At 44.0% G+C, this 27740-nt stretch overlaps 1 protein-coding gene across 1 annotated transcript in view; it reads left to right on the forward strand.

The window, feature by feature from the left end:
* The window catches only part of plekhh1 (pleckstrin homology domain containing, family H (with MyTH4 domain) member 1), a 57214-nt gene extending 31803 nt beyond the window's left edge, over window positions 1–25411 (forward strand). The window contains exons 10-31 of the mRNA XM_084181468.1: window positions 472–550; window positions 745–836; window positions 957–1104; window positions 2468–2607; window positions 2723–2833; window positions 2977–3063; window positions 8356–8517; window positions 9495–9575; window positions 11790–11969; window positions 12631–12742; window positions 13102–13214; window positions 14655–14831; window positions 15056–15153; window positions 15292–15469; window positions 15643–15798; window positions 16316–16413; window positions 16586–16727; window positions 16804–16997; window positions 17212–17341; window positions 19545–19628; window positions 20952–21098; window positions 24287–25411. Of these exons, the coding sequence (XP_084037594.1) occupies window positions 472–550; window positions 745–836; window positions 957–1104; window positions 2468–2607; window positions 2723–2833; window positions 2977–3063; window positions 8356–8517; window positions 9495–9575; window positions 11790–11969; window positions 12631–12742; window positions 13102–13214; window positions 14655–14831; window positions 15056–15153; window positions 15292–15469; window positions 15643–15798; window positions 16316–16413; window positions 16586–16727; window positions 16804–16997; window positions 17212–17341; window positions 19545–19628; window positions 20952–21098; window positions 24287–24496 (2919 nt within the window). The 3' untranslated portion in view covers window positions 24497–25411. The remainder of the gene's footprint in view (window positions 1–471; window positions 551–744; window positions 837–956; window positions 1105–2467; window positions 2608–2722; window positions 2834–2976; window positions 3064–8355; window positions 8518–9494; window positions 9576–11789; window positions 11970–12630; window positions 12743–13101; window positions 13215–14654; window positions 14832–15055; window positions 15154–15291; window positions 15470–15642; window positions 15799–16315; window positions 16414–16585; window positions 16728–16803; window positions 16998–17211; window positions 17342–19544; window positions 19629–20951; window positions 21099–24286) is intronic.
* Window positions 25412–27740: the final 2329 nt, after the last annotated feature.

Here is a 27740-nt window from a genome sequence, read left to right on the forward strand (position 1 = left end):
CATAAATATAGCGCAGCACTTGTAGACTAGCACAGAAAAGCAGCGCCACAGATGAAAGGAGACTCTAGTGATCAAACCTGAGTTAGAAAGTAGCGTATCTTTTTTTCATGAAAGTAATGGAAAGTAATATAATAATAACATAACGCGTTACTTTCCACACAAAGTGATATTGTAAAGTAATGTGTTACTTTTGTTAAATGTAACTAGTAATATGTAATATATATTTAACATGTTTACATTTTAGTCATTTAGCAGACACTCTTATCCGGAGTGACTTACATTTTCATAATTCTTTCAGTAATCTATCTCACCTGTGGTAAGTTTCAGGGTAAAAATAGTCATTCAACCCATTTTATAAAGAGAGAGAGAGAGAGCTCAATTAGTACTCCATTGTAAAGTGCCAATATATTTCACTGCATCTGTAAAACACAAACACACTCATGCTTGCACATTGATCTATGTGCTCTACAGGAGAGCCGTATCTATGCTGTAGCCAAGTCAGGGATGAGAGTATCAGAGGCGACCGCAGGAGCCAGAGGTCTTGGGCGAGGTGAGTTACCCTGCTGATGTTGGAAAAGACTCTCTGTGTCTGTTTGGGTTACAGTATGGGATCTGTCAGTGCTCCTTTTGATGTAACATCCTATCACCTGAGGGGGCTAAATAACACCTGTGCAGGAGCGATCTGGGAAGCTTTTATGAGCTCTTTAAAGAGATGTGTAAGGACAGAAACCCTGTTTTCTGCAGGGTCCAGCTTACCGCACTACCCCGCCGCAGGACCATTCACTCACCTGATTTACAAGAACATCAGTGTACCCGTGTATACCACACTGAAAGGGGTAAGTACCATACTCTACAGTAGCTCGAACTGTGACAAACTGACAATAACATATCAACTCCCTATGGACTGTGGTATGTGCTGAGGAATATCTAAAAGTCTCTCCTGTGTGTGTCTGCAGAAAGCCACTCAGATCAGCAGTGTGCCCCTGCCTGATGATGACTCTGGTTCGGAGGATGACAGTGGCTCTCTGGCCAGCCTCAGGACCTCCACCCTGGGCACAGACAGGAAGGGAAGCACCCCTGGGAGCCCCCGCGCCGTCAAGAGGGGTGAGCATTGCTACATCAGCGTTGCTATCCCTCATATAGTTAGCTGACACTGATTTAGTCTGTTCTCCGGTGCTTATTTTCATGTAAGCGGTCTTCCAACGAGGAATAACTATAGGTTGTTGGTCCCTGACACAAGAAGGAACATACACTACATGACCAAAAGTATGTGGACACCGGCTCATCAAACATCTCATTCCAAAATCATGGGCATTAATATGGAGTTGGTCCCCCCTTTGTTGCTATAACAGCCTCCACTCTTCTGGGAAGGCTTTCCACTAGATGTTGGAACATTACTGCGGAGACTTGCTGAAACAGGAAAGGGCCTTCCCCAAACTGTTGCCACAAAGTTGGAAGCACAGGATCGTCTAGAATGTAATTGTATGGTGTAGCATTAAAGATTTCCCTTCACTGGAACTAAGGGGCCTAGCCCGAACCATGAAAAACAGCCCCAGTCCATTATTCCTCCTCCACCAAACTTTACAGTTGGCACTATGCGTTGGGGAAGGTAGTGCTGTCCTGGCATCCGCCAAATCCAGATTCGTCCGTCGGACTGCCAGATGGTGAAGCGTGATTCATCACTCCAGAGAATGTGTTTCCACTGCTCCAGAGTCCAATGGCGGCGAGCTTTACACCACTCCAGCCGACGCTTGGCATTGCGCATGGTGATCTTAGGCTTGTGTGCAGCTGCTCGGCCATGGAAACCCATTTCATGAAGCTCCCGACTAACAGTTCTTGTGCTGACGTTGCTTTCAGAGGCAGTTTGGAACTTGGTAGTGAGTGTTGCAACCGAGGACAGACGATTTTTACGGGCTACGCACTTCAGCACTCGGCGGTCCCGTTCTGTGAGCTTGTGTGCCCTACCACTTCGTGGCTGAGCCGTTGTTGCTCCTAGACGTTTCCACTTCACAATAACAGCACTTACAGTTGACTTTAGCTTCAGTAAAGCCATTTTACTGCCAATGTTTGTCTATGGAGATTGCATGGCTGTGTGCTCGGTTTTAAACACCTGTTGACAGGTGTGGCTGAAATAGCCGAATCCCCTAATTTGAAGGGTTGTCCACAATCTTTTGTCTATATAGTGTAGTTACAGGGTCTACATCAGTGTTTCTGAACTTTTTTGTACTGTACCAGGGACCAACAAGCTATGGTTCTTCTCTATGGAGGCCTGCTTACATGTAAACTAGTACTTGAGAACTAACTAAATTAGTGCCAGGCTAGCTAACCATCTAAGGGACCATACAGTGACATCTGGAGGACCAGTTGAGAGACACTGGTCTAGTGTTTGACAATAAGTCCATCAGCTGTCCGTCACCTGAGTCACCTGTCTGTCAGTTTGTTGACCTCTGACCTTTGACCTTTCCAGGTGTGTCCATGTCATCCATCAGCTCTGAGAGTGACTATGCCATCCCACCTGATGCCTACTCCCTGGACTCTGACTACTCTGAGCCGGAACACAAAGTCCAGAGAACATCCTCATACTCCTGTGAGAGCCTGCGAGAGCCTGTGAGTGACCATTTACAGTACGATACGATACAGTGCAAAATTAAACAAAATGATACCAAACCATACCGCACGAACAGAACGATACAATACAACAATACTGTATGTCCCCATACAGGAGATGCTGGAGAAGTCAGGGTACCTGCTGAAGATGGGCAGTCAGGTGAAGGCCTGGAAGAGACGCTGGTTCATCCTGAGGAACGGAGAGATACTCTACTACAAGTCTCCTGTGAGTCTCCACACGTCATCACTATCTGCTTTATCACCATCTGTTTTTCTGACAGAATTAGTTCTACAAGATTGCTCTAGCTTGGTCCCAGATCTGTTTGAGCTGTATTGCCAACTCCTATGGTCTTTGTCATGGTCTTTCAGAGCGACGTTATACGGAAGCCTCAGGGTCAGATGGAGCTGAACTCTTCCTGCAGGATCGCCCGTGGAGAAGGAGCACAGACCTTCCAGGTGAGTGATAGTGAAGAGGGACTGAAAACCAACATTTGGTTCTGGTTCCCTAGAATACCTGTACACACGCACACACCCTAACCTACCACCAGTACCAAACTGGGTCAAAGAGAAAGTGCAGCACGCAGACGGGCTTAACATCATCAGCTATAGCCTTGCAGGGAATGAAATGTTGTGTTCTAAAGCTGATCCTTATCTTTACTGACCTGGTGATGCTACTGTATCGCTGACCACTTAGAGTGTGTGTGTGTGTGTGTGTGTGTGTATGTGTGTGTGTCTGTGGGTCTGTGTGTGTGTGCGTGCATGTGTGTGTGTGTGTGTGTGTGTGTGTGTGTGTGTGTGCATGTGTGTGTGCGGGGCATGCATCCGTGTGAAAATGGTGCTGGAATGTATAGCGGCCGTTTTACGAGCTCCTGACCAATTCTGGTTGTGTGTTTTTTTGCACTGATGTTAACTTGGAACAGAAACACATTAATCTGTAGATACAACACTGGAGTAGAAACACATTAATTTTTGTACATAATGTTTTCGCCGTCATTTCCAATGACCGAAAAGAGCTTCTGGACATCAGAACAGCAATCACTAACCTAGATTTGTCTGAAGATTTCTACTTCACTGAGTCAGTGGCGCAGGACATACTGCTCACCACGGAACAAGCCCTGATCCCCGACACTCGGAAGAGAAAGAGATGGTGATATAGAGGCCGATGTGTGGGCACACTGATGAAACTACGGAGAGTAAATAAACCCCCTCTACCATCTGTTCTATTGGCAAATGTACAATCACTGGAGAATAAACTGGACGAGCTCCGTTCGAGACTATCCTATCAACGGGACCTGAAGAACTGTAATATCCTATGTTTCTCGGAAACTTAGCTGAACAAGGACATGGATAATATTCTAGCTGTTTTTTACTATGCATCGGCAGGACAGAATGGCAGCGTTGGGTAAGCTCAAAGGGGGTGGTGTGGGTCCCTTTGTTAACAACAGCTGGTGCCCAATCTCTAATATTAAGGAAGTCTCAAGGTTCTGCTCACCTGAGTTAAAATACCTCATGATAAACTGTAGACCATAGTATTTACCAATATTTTTCATAGCTGTCTATTTACCACCACAAACTGATGCTGGCTCTAAGACCGCACTCAACAAGCTGTATAGGGCCATAAACAAACAAGAAAATCCTCATCCAGAGGCGGAGCTCCTAGTGGCCGGTGATTTTAATGCAGGAAAACTGAAATCCGTCTTACCTAATTTCTACCAGCATGTCACCTGTGCAATTAGAGGTGAAAAAACTCTAGATCACCTTTACTCCACACACAGAGAGGCATACAAAGCTCTCCCTCGCCCTCCATTTGGCAAATCTGACCATAACTCTATCCTCCTGATTCCGGCTTACAAGCAAATCTCAAACAGGAAGTACCAGTCACGCATTCAATACGGAGTGGTTCGATGAAGCGGATGCTAAGCTACAGGACTGTTTCGCTAGCACAGACTGGAATGTGTTCCGGGACTCATTCGATGGAAATGAGGAGTTTACCACATCAGTCACCGGCTTCATTAATAAGTGCATCAATGATGTCATCCCCACAGTGACCATATGTACAGTACATATCCCAACCAGAAGCCATGGATTACAGGCAACATCTGCACTGAGCTAAAAGCTAGAGCTGCCGCTTTCAAGGAGCCGTACACTAACCCGGACGCTTTTAAGATATCCCACTATGCCTTCCGACGAACCATCAAAGGCAGAGTGTCAATAAAGGACTAAGATCGAATCCTACTACACCGGCGCTGACGCTCGTCGGATGTGGCAGGGCTCGCAAACTATCACAGATTACAAAGGAAATCCCAGCCGCGAGCTGTCCAGTGACGCGAGCCTACCAGACGAGCGCAATGTCTTCCATGTTCGCTTTGAGGCAAGCAACAATGAATCATGCGTGACAGCACCAACTGTTCCGGACGATTGTATGATCACGCTCTCCACAGCCGATGTGATTAAGACCTTTAAACAGGTTAACATTCACAAGGCCGGATAAGGATGCATTCTCAGAGCATGCACTGACCAGCTGGCAAGTGTCTTCACACACATTTTCAACCTCTCCCTGACCAAGTCTGTAATACCTACATATTTCAAGCAGACCATCATAGTCCCTGTGCCCAAGAATGCCAAGTTAACCTGTCTAAATGACTATCGCTGCGGAGCACTCACATCTGCAGCCATGAAATGCTTTGAAAGGCTGATCATGGATCACATCAACATCATCATCCTAGACACCCTGGACCCACTCCAATTCAGATCCACAGATGATGCAATCTCTATTGCTCTCCATACTGCCCTTTCCCATCCGCCACGCTGACTCTCAACATGGGGGCCCCTCAGGTGTGCGTGCTTAGTCCCCTCCTGTACTCCCTGTTCACCCATGACTGCGTGGCCGTGCACAACTCCAACACCATCATTAAGTTTGCAGATGACACAACGGTAGTAGGCCTGATCACAAACTACAATGAGACAGCCTATAGGGAGGAGGTGAGAGATCTGGCAATGTGGTGCCAGGGAAACAACCTCTCCCTTAGCAAGACAAATGAGCTGATCGTGGACTACAGGAAATGGAGGGCCGAGCACGCCCCCATTCACATCGACAGGGCTGTAGTGGAGTGGGTTGAGAGCTTCAAGTTCCTTGGTGTCCACATCACTAAGGATCTATCATGGTCCAAACACACCAACACAGTTGTGAAGAGGGCACGACAATGCCTCTTCCCACTCAGGAGGGTGAAAATATTTGGCATGGGCCCTCAGATCCTCAAAAAGTTATACAGCTGCACCATTGAGAGCATATTGACTGGCTTCATCACCGCTTGGTATGGCAACTGCTTGGCATCCGACCTCAAGGCGCTACAGAGGGTAGTGCGGACAGCCCAGTACATCACTGGGGCCAAGCTCCCTGCCATCCAGGACCTCTATAACAGGCGGTGTCAGAGGAAGGCCCTAAAAATGGTCAAAGACTCCAGCCACCCAAGTCATATACTGTTCTCTTGGAAAGCAGTACCGATGCACCAATTCTGGAACCAACAGGACCCTAAACAGATTCTACTCCCAAGCCATAAGAATGCAAAATGTTTAGTTAAATACACTGCTCAAAAAAATAAAGGGAACACTAAAATAACACATCCTAGATCTGAATGAATGAAATAATCTTATTAAATACTTTTTTCTTTACATAGTTGAATGTGCTGACAACAAAATCACACAAAAATGATCAATGGAAATCAAATGTATCAACCCATGGAGGTCTGGATTTGGAGTCACCCTCAAAATTAAAGTGGAAAACCACACTACAGGCTGATCCAACTTTGATGTAATGTCCTTAAAACAAGTCAAAATGAGGCTCAGTAGTGTGTGTGGCCTCCACGTGCCTGTATGACCTCCCTACAACGCCTGGGCATGCTCCTGATGAGGTGGCGGATGGTCTCCTGAGGGATCTCCTCCCAGACCTGGACTAAAGCATCCGCCAACTCCTGGACAGTCTGTGGTGCAACGTGGCGTTGGTGGATGGAGCGAGACATGATGTCCCAGATGTGCTCAATTGGATTCAGGTCTGGGGAACGGGTGGGCCAGTCCATAGCATCAATGCCTTCCTCTTGCAGGATCTGCTGACACACTCCAGCCACATGAGGTCTAGCATTGTCTTGCATTAGGAGGAACCCAGGGCCAACCGCACCAGCATATGGTCTCACAAGGGGTCTGAGGATCTCATCTCGGTACCTAATGGCAGTCAGGCTACCTCTGGCGAGCACATGGAGGGCTGTGCGGCCCCCCAAAGAAATGCCACCCCACACCATGACTGACCCACCGCCAAACCGGTCATGCTGGAGGATGTTGCAGGCAGCAGAACGTTCTCCACGGCGTCTCCAGACCCTGTCACGTCTGTCACATGTGCTCAGTGTGAACCAGCTTTCATCTGTGAAGAGCACAGGGCGCCAGTGGCGAATTTGCCAATCTTGGTGTTTTCTGGCAAATGCCAAACGTCCTGCACGGTGTTGGGCTGTAAGCACAACCCCCACCTGTGGACGTCGGGCCCTCATACCACCCTCATGGAGTCTGTTTCTGACCGTTTGAGCAGACACATGCACATTTGTGGCCTGCTGGAGGTCATTTTGCAGGGCTCTGGCAGTGCTCCTCCTGCTCCTCCTTGCACAAAGGCGGAGGTAGCAGTCCTGCTGCTGGGTTGTTGCCCTCCTACGGCCTCCTCCACGTCTCCTGATGTACTGGCCTGTCTCCTGGTAGTGCCTCCATGCTCTGGACACTACGCTGACAGACACAGCAAACCTTCTTGCCACAGCTCGCATTGATGTGCCATCCTGGATGAGCTGCACTACCTGAGCCACTTGTGTGGGTTGTAGATTCTGTCTCATGCTACCACTTGAGTGAAAGCACCGCCAGCATTCAAAAGTGACCAAAACATCAGCCAGGAAGCATAAGAACTGAGAAGTGGTCTGTGGTCACCACCTGCAAAACCAGTCCTTTATTGGGGGTGTCTTGCTAATTGCCTATAATTTCCACCTGTTGTCTATTCCATTTGCACAACAGCATGTGAAATGTATTGTCAATCAGTGTTGCTTCCTAAGTGGACAGTTTGATTTCACAGAAGTGTGATTGACTTGGAGTGACATTGTGTTGTTTAAGTGTTCCCTTTATTTTTTTGAGCAGTGTAGTTAACCAAATAGCTACCCGGACTATCTGCACTGACCCTTTTTGCACTAACTTTGACTCATCACATATGCTGCTGCTACTGTTTACTATCTGTCACTTTATTCCTAGTTATATGTACATATTTACCTCAATTACCTCGTACCCCTGCACATCGACTCGGTACTGGTACCCCATATATATAGTGTATTTATTATTACGGGTTTTACTTTTTATTATTTCTCTATTTTCTTTCTCTCTGCATTGCTGGGAAGGGCCCGTAAGTTAAAAACATGCATTTCACTGTTAGTCCACACCTGTTGTTTATGAAGCATGTGACAAATAACATTTGATTTGAAAATATGAAAATGTATGCACTCACTAACTGTAAGTCGCTCTGGATAAGAGCGTCTGCTAAATGACTAAAATGTCAAATGTAAAATTTTATTTGTGTGCCTGTGTGTGTGTGTGCTTGCTTACGTGTATGTGTCTGTGCCTACCTACCTGCCTGCACAGGCACACTTTCACAGGCATGCTTTCACAGGCATGCTTTCACACTCGTTAATGCATTTCTCTCATATTTTCTCATTCTCCTGTTCTAATCAGTTGATAACGGAGAAGAAGACGTTCTACCTGACGGCTGACTCTCCCAACATCTTAGAGGAGTGGATCAGAGTTCTACAGAACATCCTCAAGGTCCAGGCCAGCAGCCCTGTCGCCATGGAGACCACCGCAGCCAAACCCACCGTGAGGGGCTGGCTCACTAAGGTCAGGGGTCAATGCTTCACTGTGCTGTAGCCGGGGCCTAAGAGATGAGAAACAGACAGCATGTTTAAGGGGATTGGCTTGAGCAAGGCGAGGTACAGAATTGCTTATCTTGATCACATAATGAGTGGTTCATTGGGATGTAAGCAGGATGATTTGTAGATCACAGATTCTGGACTTGCTCAGGCGATCCTCTCAAACACACAGAGAGTTTTCATGGAAGCTTTTAATTTACCGTTTTAATGGAAGGACAACCCTTGTTTCAAAGGCAATACAGAACAATACAGCTATTCTCACCCAATATAGAGAGACCTATTATATCAACAATATGTTTCATATTAGGACACAGTCAGGAAAGTTTAAACTAACCATTTTTTCGATTGTAATTCACAGTTTGCCGGAAGGCATTCACTTCAGGCAGATTCCTGGAAAGCTAATTCCCGTTGGGACACGGCTATGGTCAGGATCCCTTGCTGGTCAGGGGATGATGGAATGTTTGAGTGATAGCCCCCCTTTCACTCCATCCCCCTCTGGCTCTCTCCTGTCTCTCTCCACTGAGGTGTATCTGTCTATGGTTAATACAGGGGGCTAGGTGACCTTCTAACATCAGAGGGGTGTGTGTTACGGCTGACTGACAGATGAACCCTCTCCCTACTCTTCCTTTACAGAGGCTTTGATCTCTACACTATGACGTTATACACCTCAGAGCTCTGTAGTGATGTACTGTTGGTTCACTATCTCGCTCGCTGCATATTTGGCCTTTGACCCTGATGAAGAGATGTACAGCTGGGATTATGAGTCATGATGACGTGTAGCCAGAAGTCCACGCACACACCCACTCTCTAGTGCCACCTGGTGTTCAAATGAGAAAAATACTATACAGTCAGTGGTGTTGAATGTATTACCCTTACACATTCTCATCTCTCTCTCACTCTCTTTCTCTCTTTCTTTCTCTCACTCTCTCTCTCTCTCTCCTCTAGGTGAAGCATGGCCACTCTAAGCTGGTGTGGTGCTCTCTGGTCAGCAAGGTGTTTTATTACTACAGGAACCAGGATGACAAGGTACTCCCTTCCTTTTCTCCTCCTAAACTTACCTTCATGTGTCCTCCATTGTTGCCAGTCTCTATATCAGGGGTGCTCAAACTTTTGGGCTTGGTGGGCCGCGGGCCAAACAATAAAGGGAAAGCAAAATATTTATACATATTTTCTAAATATTTAGTTAGAAAAATAAAAGGTAAGCAATAGCTTTTTAGGGTCTTCAATCAATAGCTTTTTAAAATGTAATCATAAAATTACACTTCAAACATTAATCAAATCGTAACCATATATTTTGACACCTAACAACACATTCTGATTACCAGTATTAAAGATGTATTAAAATTGTTACAATTATAGCATAGAAACTCCAATCAAGTTTCTATGTTCATAAAGCTAATAACTTGAAAAACAACTGTAGCTTTAAAGTTAAAGGTGTTACACAGGATTTCAGAAAATGTAATTTCAGAAAATGTCCATAATATATCTGTCACTAATAGTGTAATGATAATGTTTCACAGTATTACTTACTCGCCAGTGTTGTGATTCGCCTATTGATTTCTCCCGTGGGAGCGGCATCTGTTGTCAAAATGGGAAAGCTGTTCTGACTCTGTGGCTGTGTTATCTAGTGAAAATCGCTCTGTCATTTCCTGGTTGCTAAAATTCTAAGCTGTTCGCTCAATTTCAGTTTGTGAGAAAACAAACACTGAATAGTGCAGGGAATCATTGTACCATCTAAATCACTGTGAAATATATTTCCAAAAACAAAAAATATTGTTTTTACAGCTGTTTGAAGCGGTTTTGGTCCACCTGCTTCAAACAGCTGAAAAAATACATATTTTTTGTTGTTGAAAATATATTTCACAGCCATTTAGATGGTACACTGATTCCCTGCATTATTCAGTGCTTGTATTTTCACATAAACTGAAATTGAGCGAACAGCTTAGAATTTTAGCAACCAGGAAATGACAGAGATTTCCACTAGATAATACAGCCACAAAGTCAGAACAACTTTCCCATTTTGACACAGAAGCCGCCTTCGGCGGGAGAAGTCAATAGGCAAATATAACAGCCAATCACAACACTGTCGTGTAATTAATACTGTGAAACACTATGATTCCACTATTACTGCAGATATATTATGGACATTTTCTGAAATTATAATGCAAACATTCAAAACAATCCTATGTGTATGTAACCGGTGTGAAATGGCTAGCTAGTTAGCGGTGCGCGCTAGTGGCATTTCAATCGGTGACGTCACTCGCTCTGAGACCTTGAAATAGTTGTTTCCCTTGCTCTGCAAGGGCCGCGGCTTTTGTGGAGCGACGGGTAACGGTGCTTCGAGGGTGACTGTTGTCGATGTGTGCAGAGGGTCCCTGGTTCAAGCCCAGGTAGGGGCGAGGAGAGGGACGGAAGCAAAACTGTTACATTGATGCTGTTGACCCGGATCACTGGTTGCTGCAGAAAAAGGAGGAGGTCAAAGGGGGGTGAATGTAACCGGTGTGAAATAGCTAGCTAGTTAGCGGTGTGTGCTAGTGGCATTTCAAATGGTGACGTCACTCGCTCTGAGACCTTGAAATAGTTGTTTCCCTTGCTCTGCAAGGGCCGCGGCTTTTGTGGAGCGACGGGTAACGGTGCTTCGAGGGTGACTGTTGTCGATGTGTGCAGAGGGTCCCTGGTTCAAGCCCAGGTAGGGGCGAGGAGAGGGACGGAAGCAAGACTGTTACATGTAGCACCTTTAATGTCCTGCAATTCCACATATTTCATCATGGGATGGAGTTTTTTTTTCTCTCTCAGTTTTAATGCTAATTCCCTGCATTTCTACACATTTTGCCATGATTTATGCTACGTTCAAATGATATCTGAGTGAGAGTGACTAACAAAATCAATGGGGGCCCTCTGGAGGTCAGGGCCCCTTGGCACGTGCCTTGGGTGCCCGGGTCAATCATTTGGACATGATTACTACAAGGCTTTGATAGCTGGCTAGACTAACTTACCTAGTAATCTATAAAATGTTAGCTGACATGGATTAATTGATTGACTGTCAGTGACTGACATAACATGAGGAACACTGCTGATGCACTACCAAATGTATACATTTTTTGGTCAGGGGCCCCCTAGTGGTCGTGGCAGGCCAAATCAGACGTCGCCCCAGTTTGGTTGGCTCTGCTCTATATCGTATGTGAATATATTCACTAAATGTGTGTGTGTGTGTTGGTGTGTGTGTGTTTCACGTCTCAGCTCCCCCTAGGCCAGCTGCAGATGCGCGAGGCGGCGGTGGAGGAGGTGGACAGGTCATGTGACTCGGACGAGGACTACGAGGCCAGTGGGCGTGGCTTCTTGTCGTCCCATTGTACCCTAGTGGTCCACCCCAGAGAGCAGAGCCCCACCTACCTGCTCATAGGCACCAAGCAAGAGAAGGTAAAGCACTCTAAAACTACATTACCCATACACCCCCTCACCTACATGCTCATAGGCACCAAGCAAGAGAAGGTACAGTACTTATAACTCCACACTAACCCTAACCCTAACCTTAAACCTAATTGCCTAATCTTACCTATGACCTCTTCCTATGGAGATAGATAAGTGCCAGTATTATGTAAAGAAGTACAGTACAACTAACAATATTTGTAAACAGGAAACACAATACTCAAATGTAAATTGCTATCCACAGACAAATCAAATCAAATTGTATTTCTCACATGCGCTGAATACAACAGTGTAGACCTTACCGTGAAATGCTTACATGCCCTTAACCAACAATGCAGCATTTTTTTTAAGTAAGAAAATATTTGGCCATATACCACTCCCCCTCTGGCCTTATTGTTTAAATATAATACACAGCCACATTTTGGCACTTACCAAAATGGGCGGCAGGTAGCTTAGTGGTTAAGAGTGTTGTGCCAGTAACCGAAAGGTCGCTGGTTTTAATCCCCGAGCCGACTAGGTGAAAAATCTGTCGATGTGCCCTTGAGCAAGGCACTTAACCCTAATTGCTCCTGTAAGTCGCTCTGGATAAGAGTTTCTGCTAAATGACAAAAACAAAACCTATCTCCATTATTTCCCATTTGTTCTTGTCCAGGACACCTGGCTGTATCACCTGGTGGTGGCGGCGGGTAGCAGTGCCAGGTTCAAGGTGGGCACAGAGTACGAGCAGTTGGTCGGGAACCTACTGGACGTAGAGGGAGACCCAGGTAAGACATCTACAGTCACCAAATCAATCAATCAGTCAGTCATCCAATCAATAAGCCTGTATGTCTGACATCATAAAATGCAAATATAACACATGAGAAGGCTACTGACTAACAACAGTTGACTAGGAATACCTTAAAAGATCTGTATCAGATGCCAAGGATCCAGATTTAGTCAGGAGCTCTTTAATGTTATTTTCAACCAGGAGGACTGACTGAAACCTCTTGATCCAGTCTTCAATCTGCAGACAGTGTTTATGACTGGGCTTTAGCAGGGCTGTTCCTGGTCAGCTGTTGCACCACTTGAGTTTGTAACCCAAAAATGTGTGTGTGTGTGTGTGTGTGTTTGTGTTCTCTTTCAGACTCAGCGTTGTGGAGGAGTGAGGCTCTATGTTTCTGTAAAGAGGGCCTGCGCTCCCCTCTAACCACTCTACCCTCTGAAGCTCTGCAGACTGAAGCCCTCAAACTCTTCAAGGTTGGTCCCTTCATCTCTCCCTCTCTCATCCTCTCCTTTGCTTGAACTTCCTTTCTTTTAGTCCCTTTACTTTCTCTTCCTTTGTATTTCTTCAAATCCCTCTCTCTTCCTCCTCTCCTGGCTGCATTCATGTCTACTGCTCTGACTGAGGCCCCAGCCCTTCTGTCTGTCTGTTAGAGGCATCCCCCTTCTCTTCTCTTGGATCCACTCCATGCCCCTCTACCCTACCGCCGCTCACAGATCAAAGCCTCACGGTAGGGGTCTCTAGCTCATTAGAAGTATGGAAAATATGTAATGGGGGTGATTATCTCATCTGATTGAAGCTAACCATTCTTCTTGTCCTTGTGCTTGTTGAGAGGTAGATGTAATAGTAGGAGATGGGAGTGTGACAGACAGACAGCCCAGTGAATGTAGGAAGTAGTGGGAGAAGGGAGTGGGACAGGGATGGGGGTAATGAAGTGGATCTGGAAGAGGATGGACCTTGATCTTGATGTATCCTGTTCCTCTCTTTTCAACTCGGCCTCCCAGTCCGCCTCACCCCTCCCCTTCTCTCTATGCTTCACTGAGCTTTCCCTCGGCCCCACATTTTGGGTTGCTTTGTCTGATTGGTGTTACATATATAGAGGAATGGATTAATTGAGCTCACGCACAACCCTTTAAAGTATCTGTTCCTGTTCAAATACTTTGAACATTCACCCTTCTCTTCTGTCCCCCCCCGTCTTTGAAGTATAGTCCCTGATCTGACACGACTGGGTTAGTGAAAAGCTCTTTCATGGGATCGTTTTCACAGTATTCATTTATACAGTGCCTTGATCCTGACTGTGAACATTCTCTTGTTGCCCTCCAGCCATGACATGGCCGGCTTGTTTGACGGCTACATCCTGACTTGGTTTCACTAGAATTGTAATCAGGCTCCAAGTAGGAAACACCTTCATGTTGCTGCATGTTTCATTACAAATTTTCTGCCTGAGGTGGGTGGTCTCACAACAGTATGTATTTGCCTCCACCTGCTGGTAGAAAGGTGGTATTACACAACGTATCATTGCATGTGTTTTAGATTGATATTGCAGTCTGACTACACAGAGCCACTGATCTACAAATCAACCTTCATAAAATACATCCCAAATAACTACTCATTATGTGCTCAAGTCTACCGATTCTACCCCTTGCTTAAACTGATCCCCTTAAACACATTGATTATGGTCACGTGTAGCTCAGTTGGTAGAGCATGGCGCTTGCAACGCCAGGGTTGTGGGTTCGATTCCCACGGGGGACCAGTATGAAAAAATGTATGCACTCACTAACTGTAAGTCGCTCTGGATAAGAGCGTTTGCTAAATAATTAAATTTGTTTAATTCTATTGTTTCTCAACACGTACATGTATCACGATCACTGCAAGTAAAACCTTCTTTATCCCTCTTTTACCCTTCCTTTCTTCAGTCCTGTCAGCTGTTCATCAACGTGCTGGTGGAGTCTCCCTCCATCGACTACCACACATCCCTGGCCCAGAATGCATTGCAGGTTTGCCTGACGCACCCAGAGCTCCAGAACGAGATGTACTGTCAGTTGATCAAGCAGACCAACCGACGCACGCCACACAACTACTCCCTCACTCAGGTACATTAGAGACTGGTACCCATTTCCCACTACTCAGCACGGCTGGCCTGGTTACACATCCACTATGTGTCGAAAAGCACCATCTGATAAGAACAATATCAGAGTTAGCACAGTTTGGTTCCGGTCAGCAGATATTCCTGTCACTTGTTACCTGTTATTCTTGGTTGCTTTACTCTCAAGTGTTGTATGAGTTGTAGTGAAATAGTGTGTTCTCCTCTCCTCAGTGCTGGCAGCTGTTGTCTGTGTGTGTGGCTCTCTTTCTGCCTCAGCAACACTTCCTGTGGTACCTGAGACAGTATCTGCAGCGTCATGCAGACCCCAGGTATAAACACGGATGCACGAACACACACACACACACACCAATCGATTAATGATAACCCACGGTGAAAGATAATCCAACTACAGAATAGTATGATCATTGTTGATGATCCTGTGTGTGTGTGTATCTGTGTGTTTGTAGGAGTGAGGTGGGGAAGTATGCAGTGTACTGTCAGAGGTCTGTGGAGCGTACCCTACAGAACGGGGAGCGAGAGGCCAAACCGTCACGTATGGAGATCATGTCCATCCTACTGAGGAATCCCTACCACCATTCACTACCCTTCAGCATCCCTGTCCACTTCATGAACAACACCTACGAGGTAACACACTAAACACAGACACGCAACCAAATCGCACACTAACAATCAAACGCCTACCAAGTCAGGAAGATGGAGAGTGCAGACCAATGGAAAATGGACTATGAATAAACACACTTTCTGTTACACCCAATCATTGAATAAGTGACACTCTCCTGTCCTGTCCCGTCCTCTAGGTTGTAGGCTTTGATGGTTCCACTACAGTAGACGAGTTCCTGAGCACCCTGAACCAGAGGGTGGGCATGAGGAAACCACACCTGTCTGGCTTTGCCCTCTTCACTGATGACCCCTCAGGGAAAGACCTGGAGCACTGCCTACAGCCCAGCGTCAAGGTCAGTGTGGACCAACATACTCTTATGATTATACACCTGCACATGCATTGCGGCAATTGTTCCAATACCACACAATCTAACCTTTTAGTGCCTGCAACTAAGTATAAGGCAGTAAACAGAGAGGTAGACTGGAATCACAACAGGGAACAGGGAATAATGTTCAAGAGACCAGGGTCTGCCCATAGAGATAGATAGAGGACTCGTCTTTTTATCTGCGCCATTATAGCATCTGTGACAGCATGGGCAGCGCCATCGAGGATATCTCCATTGTAAAGTAGTCAATTGTCTTCATTGGTTGATTGTGCCCAACTCATAGGAATCCCCACCCACCTGACTACTTTAAAATGGTGGAAACCCTCAACGGCAATGTCCATGTTAAAACGAGTTTTATCCATAATGAGTCCTGTATCTATCTCTATGGGTCTGCCTGGTCAGGTCGCATGGTCAGGAAAACTCCTGGCTCCAAAGTAGAAGACAATTAACTCATTGATCTTTTAACTCTCACCTCTGCCAACAGATCTGTGATGTCATCTCCAAGTGGGAACAGGCCCTGAAAGAACTGCATCCTGGGAAATATGAGGGGACACGCATCGTCCGTCTGACATACAAGAGCAGGTAGGCTTTACCTTGTTTTAGTTACTTGATGTGCTCATTGTTGAGCTGAAGACATCCAAAATGGATGACGAGGTGCAGACCAACGGACATTTTTTCAAATAGAAAAAACTAATAAAGTATCGCTCAGCACCACACACATCATGCATTGACCATTGTGATGTCTTTTGTGTAGGTTGTGTTTCCGGGCCCAGGCTAAAGGGGAGACAGACCGTGAGCGCCTCCTGCTGGCCTACCAGGTGAATGACGAGGTCCACCAGGGACACTTCCCTGTCAACAAGGAGTTGGCTCTGGAAGTGGCTGCTCTCATGGCTCAGGTTGGTAGTGCTTTGGTAAGGAGAGGGGCATTATGGGTACTGAAGTACATCATGCTACAGGTTTGTCCCTCCCCAGGTAGAGCATGGTGACCTGGACCGTCCGGCCCACTCCTCCTCCCCCAGCAGTAGCTCCTCTCCTCAGCCTAAAGCCCAACAGATCTCCCCTAGTTACAACGCTCCTCAGCCCAAAACTCAACAGATCCTCATACAGGCCCTGGAGCGCTTCTACCCCAAACGCTACAAACAGGACTGCACCATGGACCAATTCAGGTAACACACCCACACGCACAACCAGCTCAGGTAATGCATTACCCTCACACACAGATAATGTAAGACACAGGCTTCTACCCCAAACGCTATTAACAGGACTGCAGCATGGGTCAACTCGGGCAATACTGGCCACGTGCACACATTATACCCAGATAAAGATGCCGATACAGACAGACAGACAGACAGACTAATTCTCTTCTTCAACTCCCCTCAGAGACCTATCAGAGCATCTGGCCACTAAGTGGTCAGTCCTGCGTGGCTGCAGTGCCTCAGAGTGTGTCAGAATCTACCTGACCGTCGCTAGGAAGTGGCCGTTGTTCGGTGCCAAGCTCTTCAGTACTAAGGTAAGTAGGATGCAAGTAGACTAAACAACCTTTACCGCTTTCCTGAATGTCTATTGTATCTGTACTGTACTGTATGTTTCCAGCTTTTGCTGAATCTGTGTTCGGTGTCTCCAGTGACTTGGAAAGTCTCTATAATCAAATAGATGTTGCTGTCCTCTTTCCTCTTTTTGGAAGGCCTAGTATTTCAGTATTTACCCAGACAAGTACCCCATTCCTATTGAAACCTTGAGTAGCACGGATATACATGTAGCGGTACCGGTGTATCAAGTCTGACACCAACAGGCTCCTGAACAGCTTCTATTCCCAAGCCATAAATCTGCTAAATAGCTAACAGAATGGCTACACAGACTATCTGAGTTGACCCTTGTACTTTATTCTCTATGCACACTCACAGGACTCTACACACTCATGCACACGGACACTCCAACACACACATAACATGCACACACATTTATACTGACTCTACACACATGCACACACACTCACATACAATCATAATTTATGCTGCTGCTACTCTGTTTATCATATATCCTGATGCCTAGTCACCTTACCCCTATACATACAGTATTTTATTTATTTATTTATTTTTATTTAACCTTTATTTAACCAGGTAAGCCAGTTGAGAACAAGTTCTCATTTACAACTGCGACCTGGCCAAGATAAAGCATAGCAGTGCGATAAAAACAACAACACAGAGTTACATATGGGGTAAAAAAACATAAAGTCAAAAAATACAACAGAAAATATATATACAGTGTGTGCAAATGTAGCAAGTTATGGAGGTAAGGCAATAAATAGGCTATAGTGCAAAATAATTACAATTACAATTAGTATTAAACCTCTACCTCTAGTATCTACCTCTATCACTCCAGTATCCCTGCACATTGTAAATATGGTATTGGAACTGACCCTGTATATACACTATATATACAAAGGTATGTGGACACCCCTTCAAATTAGTGGATTCGGCTATTTCAGCCACACCCGTTGCTGTCAGGTATATAAAAACGAGCACACAACCATGCAATCTCCATAGACAAAGATTGGCAGTAGAATGGTCTTGATGAAGAGCTCCGTGACTTTCATCATGGCACCGTCATAGGATGCCACCTTTCCAACAAGTCAGTTAGTTAAATTTCAGCCCTGCTAGAGCTGCCCCGGTCAACTGTAAGTACTGTTATTGTGAAGTGGAAACGTCTAGGAGCAACAACGGCTCAGCCGCAAAGTGGTAGGCCACACAAGCTCACAGAATGGGACCGCTGACTGCTGAAGCGCGTAGCGCTTAAAAACCGTCTGTCCTCCGTTGCAACACTCACTACCGAGTTCCATACTGCCTCTGGAAGCAACGTCAGCACAACAACTGTTCATCGGGAGCCTCATGAAATGCGAAACTGAGCAGCCGCACACAAACCTGAGATCACCATGCGCAATGCCAAGCGTCGGCTGGAGTGGTGTAAAGCTTGCCGCCACTGGACTCTGGAGCAGTGGAAACACGTTCTCTGAAGTGATGAATCAGGCTTCACCATCTGGCAGTCGAATCTGGGTTTGGAGGATGCCAGGAGAACGCTACCTGCTCCAATGCATAGTGCCAACTGTAAAGTTTGGTGGAGGAGGAATAATGGTCTGGGGCTGTTTTTCATGGTTTGGGCTAGGCCCCTTAGTTCCAGTGAAGGGAAATCTTAACGCTACAGCATACAATGACATTCTAGACGATTCTGTGCTTCCAACTCCTTTGGGAGGATTTGGAACGCCGACTGTGAGCCAGGCCTAATGGCCCAACACCAGTGCCCGACCTCACTAATGCTTTTGTGGCTGAATGGAAGCAAGTCCCTGCAGCAATGGTCTAACATCTAGTGGAAAGCCTTCCCAGAAGAGTGGAGGCTGTTATAGCAGCAAAGGGTGGGAGCAACTCAATTTTATTGCCCATGATTTTGGAATGAGATGTTCGACGAGCAGGTGTCCACATACTTTTGGTAATGTAGTGTAGTTTCTTAATTTCTCGTGTTATTTTTATTTCTCGTGTGTTTTTGTTCCACCTTATGTTATTTTTAGCACTACATTGATAATGATTACTGCATTGTTGCGTTTGGAGCTTGCAAGAAAGGCATTTCACTGTACTTGTGCACGGGACGTAAAAAACGTGAAACTTGATCTACTGTCTCTGTATACCATCTGTGTCTCTCCTCTCCGTCTCTGTCTGCAGCCTATACCTCCCTCGTCTGTGGAGCAGTCCCCGGTTTGGCTAGCCGTCAATGAGGATGGACTGTGTGTGCTTGACTATACCATGGTAAGTGTGTGTTTATCTACATGTTTATATGTCTGCTCCCTTAGCTCATTTACCATGGTATAAGTGAATATTAAAAGTATGCATGCAGGTCAAAATCTAACCGTGTGGTATTACTGGTACTAAAAGTGGCCACAAGGTGGGCGTGTTTCAGTGATTCAGTACCTATAGCCAGTGGTCAGAGGACCACCATCAGAAGAAAGCTCTTGAACAGAAAATTACATCATATTTCCATCATAAATTACCTACATTACACATTTTTTTAAAGACAACAACCTCTCAGAATTGGTATTCGCTGTAATTCCTTTTTTAAACGGGCACAATCTTAGCTTAGATTCAGAGCACTTAAGGTTTGGGGTTTCTCTTCTGTCTTTACCAGTCTGGCTGTTGCCAGGCCACAGTGGCGGAGGCTTGTTGATCTACTGGTCTGGAATGATTTTCTACTGCAGCGTTTGAAACACCAGATCCCCACAGGGAAACAGAAACTGCTGGCCTACAATTTTACCAGACCTGGGTTCAATTCAAATACTATTTGAAATCATTTGAAATACTTAAGCTGGGCTTGATTGACCTTGCCTGGGTTAATAAAACCAAATCCCACCCATCTGGAGAAAAAGGACAAAGTATTTGAAAGATTTCAAATAGTATATGACACCAGATATGGGTCTACCAAGAGATCAAAATGCTGACTGAGATATAAACAAATGTTAAACTTAAAACACTATAATTATCTTACCCTTATTCCTCTATGTAATTTCTGGTTTGGTGTCCTTTCATGCTCCAATACATTTACTAGTTCTTAAGGAAAAAATAAGGAAAATTCACAATAAAGCAATAGAAATGATGTCATGCTGCTTCAATGGTTCATGCTCAATTTGTCTCTTGAGAAAACAATAACAAGAAACCAATTCCCAAAAAAAGAATCCTCAGGCCTGTACCAGGAAGAGAGAAGAGACAGATAACTTAAAGGACAATTCCACTCAAAAACTATATTTTGGTATTTGTTTAATTAGTCCACTGTTGATACAGTCCCAAAATGTTTTGCATGTCAGCAATCAACTTTCAAAATACAGTAAGTGTCACAGTATGATGTGTTTTGCATCATCATTTTGGGACTGTATCAACAGTGGACTAATTAAACAAATACCAAAAGATCATTTTTGAGTAGTATTTTCCTTTAAGGGCTTTTTACACTACTGAACCGAACAAACCAAAAGTGAAAATATAAGATTAAAGCCATCAAAGTTAGTGTAAAAGGGGTCAAATGTGTTTTCCTATTCACATACATATTTAAACAAATTAAATAAATAATCCATTCCTTTACAGCACCTTCTGGTCATGTACTCCTACCAATCAGTGATCACCTTTGGCGGTTGCCGTGACGACCTGATGGTGGTAGTGAGCCAGACCAAAGAGCAGGGTGGAGGGAAGAAGAGTGTGGAGAAACTGGTCTTCGCTATGGCTAAACCCAAGGTAAAGTTACCTAGTCGTCTCTATGGCTAAACCCAAGGTAAGGTTACCTAGTCTTCAGTATGTCTTAACCCAAGGTAAGGCCATAAAAATAGAATATTTTCTATTTCATTCTATACTGATCAAAAATATAAAAGCAACATGCAACAATTTCAAAGATTTTAGTGAGTAACAGTTCATATAAGGAAATCAGTCAATTGAAATAAATGCATTAGGCCCTAATCTATGGATTTCACATGACTGGGAATACAGATATGCATCTGTTGGTCACAGATACCTTAAGAAAAGGTAGGGGCGTGAATCAGAAAACCAGTCAGTATCTGGTGTGACCAACTTTTGCCTCATGCAGCGCGACAGATCTCCTTCACATAGAGTTGATCAGGCTGTTGATTGTGGCCTGTGGAATGTTGTCCCACTCCTCTTCAATGGCTGTGCAAAGTTATGGATATTGGTGGGAACTAGAACATGCTGTCAATCCAGAGCATCCCAAACATGCTCAATGGGTGACATTTCTGGTAAGTATGCAGGCTATGGAAGAACTGGACAGTGGCGTGTATTCATTGATGCCAAGGGAAGCCAGGCTTCCTGAAAAAATGTACCACCCAAAAATAAATATAATTATAATTTATCTTTCATCTCTCTGTGTTTCATAATTTTCCTTAAATTCTCAAGAGTCTGAATGTATCTCACCGGAGAAAGCATCCAAGCGAGCGAACCAGCGCCCCTCTGTTTCTGTATGTGAAGGCCACCTATCTAGTGCATGACTGTAAGTCGCTTTGGATAAAAGCGTCTGCTAAATGGCATATTATTATTATTATTATTATGCTGTCTGGTCCAAAAGAGGAGGACATTGTTGCCACTCGTAGCACTGAATGCAAGGGAAGCCAGTGAGCATTTGGCCAATCAGCATTGAGCTAAACTGAGTAAGCTCAACTGTGAATGGTCCTGGCACACCAAAGAAAGGTGTCAAGGCAAGCCAGTTTGGATTTGGCGTAACTCCTATCAAATCGCATCGAGCACATATGTAATTGACAGAAACAACTTGAACTGTTGCATCTCGTGGCTAGCTAGCCAGCTAGCTAAAATTGTCCCTTTCCTAAATTAGCCATAGATGGAGATAGGTATTTGGACTTGTGCTTTTACTTAATTCTCCATACTGGCCAATGATTATAACGGTAATTCTGATCCAATCATAAATTCCTACATTGTGCCACTGGCCTGAGAGGATGGAAGTTCAATATGTAGCTAGATGTAGAAGGCTAATGTTAACTAGCTAATGTTGCCCATGAAAGGAAGTTTGGCTAGCGAGCAAACATTTTAGCCAGGTAGCCTATGACAACAAAAAATAAAAGCGTGTACTGTATGACAGAGTGATAGAGACTGTTTCGTCAACATGAAAGATAGGAGAATGGCATTGGCGTATCTCTTCAAGTAGGGTGAGTCAACATGTTTTTTCTACTTGCACAAATGCACATGCTCACACACGCACACAGAAATCAGAAAGATGGACAGTCACATCATATTTAGCTTACGTTGATTGGACTAAATTGTTTTTGGTATCTTTTAGTTGTCACTGTATTAGACTAAGCGTAGGTGATTTGATGATGTTGAAATGTTGAAATGTTGAAGTTGAAATGGTACTGGAATAGTGGAGGCAGCTCCTGTTTTCTTTGCGACTTGTGGTAACTCTCCATGGTTCTAAATCAATAGTTGTTTAGTGGTCCGAAATGTCGGAAAGATGAACTTGCTTGACCATGCAGTAGGTCATGTAACTGTTTGTTACATGCAATATGCTTTGTGTACTTCACCGGACAGAGGTTGCTCTCCGGTTTTGTGATGAAACAAAGGTGTGGTTGAATTTATTCTGCCACTGTGTTTTCTTATTGTCTCGGCCTTTAGGCCTATATATCACGGTCACAAGGCATATGAACTAACAGGTTATAGAGCAAACAACGCAATTATCACAACACATAGGTTGTAATATGGCTTTTTTTTCTGGCTTGGCTTCTCCAGTGATTTTACCCAGGCACCTCTACTGGAACAGGGACATGTTCAGCTTCCAGGAATTGTGTGCAGATCCTTGCGACATGGGGCCGTGCATTATCATGCTGAAACATGAGGTGATGGCGACGGATGAATGGCACTATAACAGGCCTCAGGATCTCGTCATGGTATCTCTGTGCATTCAAATTGACATCGAATAAAAGGCAATTGTGTTCATTGTCCATAGCTTATGCCTGCCCATAGCATAACCCCACCGCCACCATGGGGCACTCTGTTCACAACGTTGACATCAGAAAACCGCTCGCTCACACGACACCATACACGTGGTCTGCAGTTGTGAGGCCGGTTGGACGTACTGCCAAATTCTCAAAAACAACGTTGGAGGCGGCTTATGGTAGAGAAATGAACTTCCAATTATCTGGCAACCGCTCTATAGGTATTTCTGTAGGTAAGACTTACAGTAGGTTTGGCTTTACCTCTGGCCAAGTGCAAGTGGTCATTGAAAATTATTATCATGGACCACAACAGCTCTGCCAACTTTCAGTCAGTCAATAGGATCTTACTGTGCAGAAAGCCAGCGTGAAAAATAGGAGGTGAGCTACTGCTATGTTGTGCTGTCCACCTGTCAGTTCTGTGTGGCTCAGAAAACGGTCCACTAGCAGCGACCAGGTTCAACGGTTCAATTCCCACAGGGATCACATCACTGTACCTTAAGTCGCTTTGGATCAAATCTCTTATTACATTATATAATAGCAAGGTTACCCTCCACTGCCTTGGGCTGATTTAGAAAGCAGGTTGATTCTCAGAGGAGCCAAAGGGAGCGATTCACAGAAACGCAGATAAATTACCAGTGCACTGAAATTGACTTTAAAAGGTGATTTTGTCTTGAGCCGCCTTTCATTAATCTGTGTTGGATTGATGCCTGGCCTAAGCATTACTACTGGGACGTGCTAATAAGGTCCTGCTGTATTCATGACAGGTGGCTCAATATCAAGTAATTTCTATGGTTTTCTCATTGGCTTTAAACTGAACTTCTAAATGTGAGCATATGTGCATCCAGCTCCCTTGGATCAAATGAAATTCAATCATTTAAAATGGTTAAACAATTTTCCCCTCCTTACTCTGTCTTCTCCTCTCCCCTGCACGGTCTCCTCCTCCTGTCCTCTCTCCCTCTTCTCCTCTCCCAGATCCTGGAGTTGACTCTGTTAATGGCCAGCTATATTAACTACTGGACCCCCAGCCACCCTGGCCCCCCTGCGGCCCAGCACCAGTCCCCAGGACCCTGCTCCCCTCTGGGGCCCCGTGGGGCTGGGGCTGAGGCCGGGAAGATGTGGGACGTGGATAGCAGACACTTTCCCTCCATGACCTACACAACCAAAGGACCCACTCTACTTTGAATACAGCAACAACAATCAACCCCCTGTTCCAGTGCATCTTTGGAACAACAGGGTCATGTTCATTAGCCAATAAATGGAAGAAAACTGACTGAAACAAGGAGGATCTATACCTGGACTAGTCAAATAAGAAATGCTAATTTTAGTTTTACATTTCAAAAGGTTTTGCGACAGTGTACCCTACTGAACATGATCCAGGACTGAGAAACTACTGGGTATTGTGGGTTGTGGTACAGAAGACATTTTGCTCCATATACATTACGTTACAACTGAAAATGGCCATTGTTTTATTTTACCCTCATTCCCTCTGGCCTGGAGTGGATTTTGTTGTATATACACATGACATTTAATTTCTGCTGATTTTTTTTTTTTTTACCATGATGAATGGGAGATAATCATTTGTGGAAGAGATAATAGATAAAAGTGATAATAATTTGCGGAAGAAATGGGAGAGGATATAATTTGTGGTTCATATGAAGATGTCGCTCTTCAAATGTTTGTGTTTTAATCTTTACATTGTTGTATTTATTCCTGTAACAAAAGAGTGTTCATCTCTGCTTAATTTAGAAAAATATGCTCACGTTTGGGGACTATTTGAAAAACAATTGAGCCTTGAAAAATGAGCTTTACAGTGTGGGATCAGCATAAAGGACCAACACACACACACAACTTCTTGACCTTGGTAGTCTGGCCATTATATATACAATGAGAAATAACCTCAGTAGCTGGCAGCTTCTCCCTCCTCATTTAAGCCTCAACTCTCCCACACCCCTCACCCATTTCTGTTCCAGACAGTGTATGCCAAATAGCACCCTATTCCATTTATAGTGCACTACATAGGGAATAGGGTGCCCTTTGCAATGCATCTACTGTCTTTTCATTAAAGGAAAAAATCTTGTTTAAAAAAAGAGGAAAATACTGCTGATTTCTTCTGTCTCTTTGGTACCTAATATGAATTGGACTGATGTTATTTAACATTAAACCAGTACAAAATAATTATAACATTTGAGACATCAAATTGTACTTGATTCTTTCATCAAACAATTGCACAAAATGTCTGACTTTTATAGAAAACACCAGGCCAGGGCCTGAGGAGGAACCATCAAAGCTCTATAACGTATAATACAAGTGATGATGGTACCATTGTGACCAAGCAATGTTTTTATAACCATTTTGACCACATACTTTTATTGTGAAGTACAGAGTATCAATATTTTTGAAAGATTATAGTGAAGAATAGAAATAGAGATGGAATACAATGTGTGATGTGTCTGTCAGATGTATAAACTCATTGGGTGACATGTTCCTACTGAAGAAGCAGCAGCTATTCTTCCTGGAGTCCACACAAAACATAGAACATGACAAAATACAGAACACTAATGGACAGGAACAGCAACACAAATTTAAACTAAGAACGCTACGACTAAAGAACAATACGACTATATAATACAATGGAAGGTAATGGGAACTCAGCCAGGTAGGACGAATTACATGGAGAGGTCCAGCCACGTAAGAGTGTACTGGTACGATTAGAGATTCAAATGTTATTAGTGACTTGAATTGTTTTGGATCAAACCACTGTCTTAGTCATTTAAAAAATATATATATATATTTTATTTCCAGCATTTTGTGGCTTTTTTGTATGCTGTAAATTATGTTTGGCAGAACTTTTAGGTTTTCAACTGAAACATTTGAAACTGACAATGACTTTGTTTGTCTAAAGTAGCTGAATAATTTAACTTGACAGTTTTACACTGTATGAATGCTGTATGATTTGTGAATTAGGGATGTTAGGTCAATGAAACAGATTATAGACAATGTGCTTAGCTGTTATGAAATTCTGTGTTTAAAATCAAATAAACTACAATCTACACAACTGTTTTGTGTAATACATTTTCAATTCAAGGGACATTGAGCCACATTATTCTATCTCAATGTGAAAATAATCATACATTTATAGCCTAATTGGAAAATATGTTGACGTTGAAAGTGCTTATATACAGTATGATGGAATTTGGTATGGCTTTGACCTAGGAAACATTTTGAAAGACTCCAAACATACTTGTGAATACAATATCCTTGTTCTTATCTAGTTTCTTACACACAAACTATCGCCATACATTGGTAAATGTGCCAGTGTGACGTACCGTAGGCTATGCATTGTGCATATGTTGATGTAGGTGGGGCTTGGTAGCTAGGATGGTAGTTGCTCTGACTTGCTTCATCCAAATGGGTCAAAGTGGTAATGATGTTTTCCTGCCAACAGCATTGCTATAAATCCTTCTCTCTATATTTAATGATTTCTCAAAACCTCATGTTTTTGTAGTTACTCTAATATGAACAAAAATACCAATTACTGGACACTGCTAACTTACGATAAAGAGAATCGTTTTTCTTTGTTTTTGCTCTCTGTTGAAGAGAATGGAAGCATAACTTGTTTGAGGTTTGGCCATTCCTTAACATTGCTTATGTGTTGATCTCTATTTTAGCATGTGTAAATTGAACTTTTTCCCTTTTTATTCACTTTTTTCTCTATGCGTTTCTGACCTTGAACCTAAGCATGGGGGAAATGCCAGTGCCAGCAAGGTACACGCAAGGTACACTTATTCATGCCAGTTTCCCACAGTGAAGTATAAAATGCTGTGCCATTATGTAGAATTGTTATTGTATGGCCTTATAACTTGCAAGGATTCAATTTGGAAACGCAAGCCTAATTGGATGACTAGGCAAAGAGACGCGCCAAATGTAACCTTTGTAGAATGTTTTAATCATATGCCCCGACTTTTCCTGTTTCCTTAAATATTTTCAAGCATAGTGGTGGCTGGATCATAATAATAATATGCCATTTAGCAGACGCTTTTATCCAAAGCGACTTACAGTCATGCGTGCATACATTTTTGTGTATGTGTGGTCCCGGGGATCGAACCCACTACCTTGACGTTACAATCGCCATGCTCTACCAGCTGAGCTATAGAGGACCACATCATGTTATGGGTATTTTTGTAATCGTTAAGGACTGGAGAGTTTTTCAGGAAAAAAAACAACAGAATAGAGCTAAGCACAGGCAAAATCCTAGAGGAAAACCAGCTTCAGTAGACACTTGGGGATGAATTCACCTTTCAGCAGGACAATAACTTAAAACACAAGGCCAAATCTACACTGGAATTGCTTACTAAGAAGACAGTGAATGTTCCTGAGTGGCCGAGTAACAGTTTTGACTTAAATCTATTTGAAAATCTATGGCAAG

Source organism: Coregonus lavaretus (genome assembly GCF_964263955.1).
Source record: "Coregonus lavaretus genome assembly, chromosome: 18".
In the NCBI taxonomy this organism is placed as follows: domain Eukaryota; kingdom Metazoa; phylum Chordata; class Actinopteri; order Salmoniformes; family Salmonidae; genus Coregonus; species Coregonus lavaretus.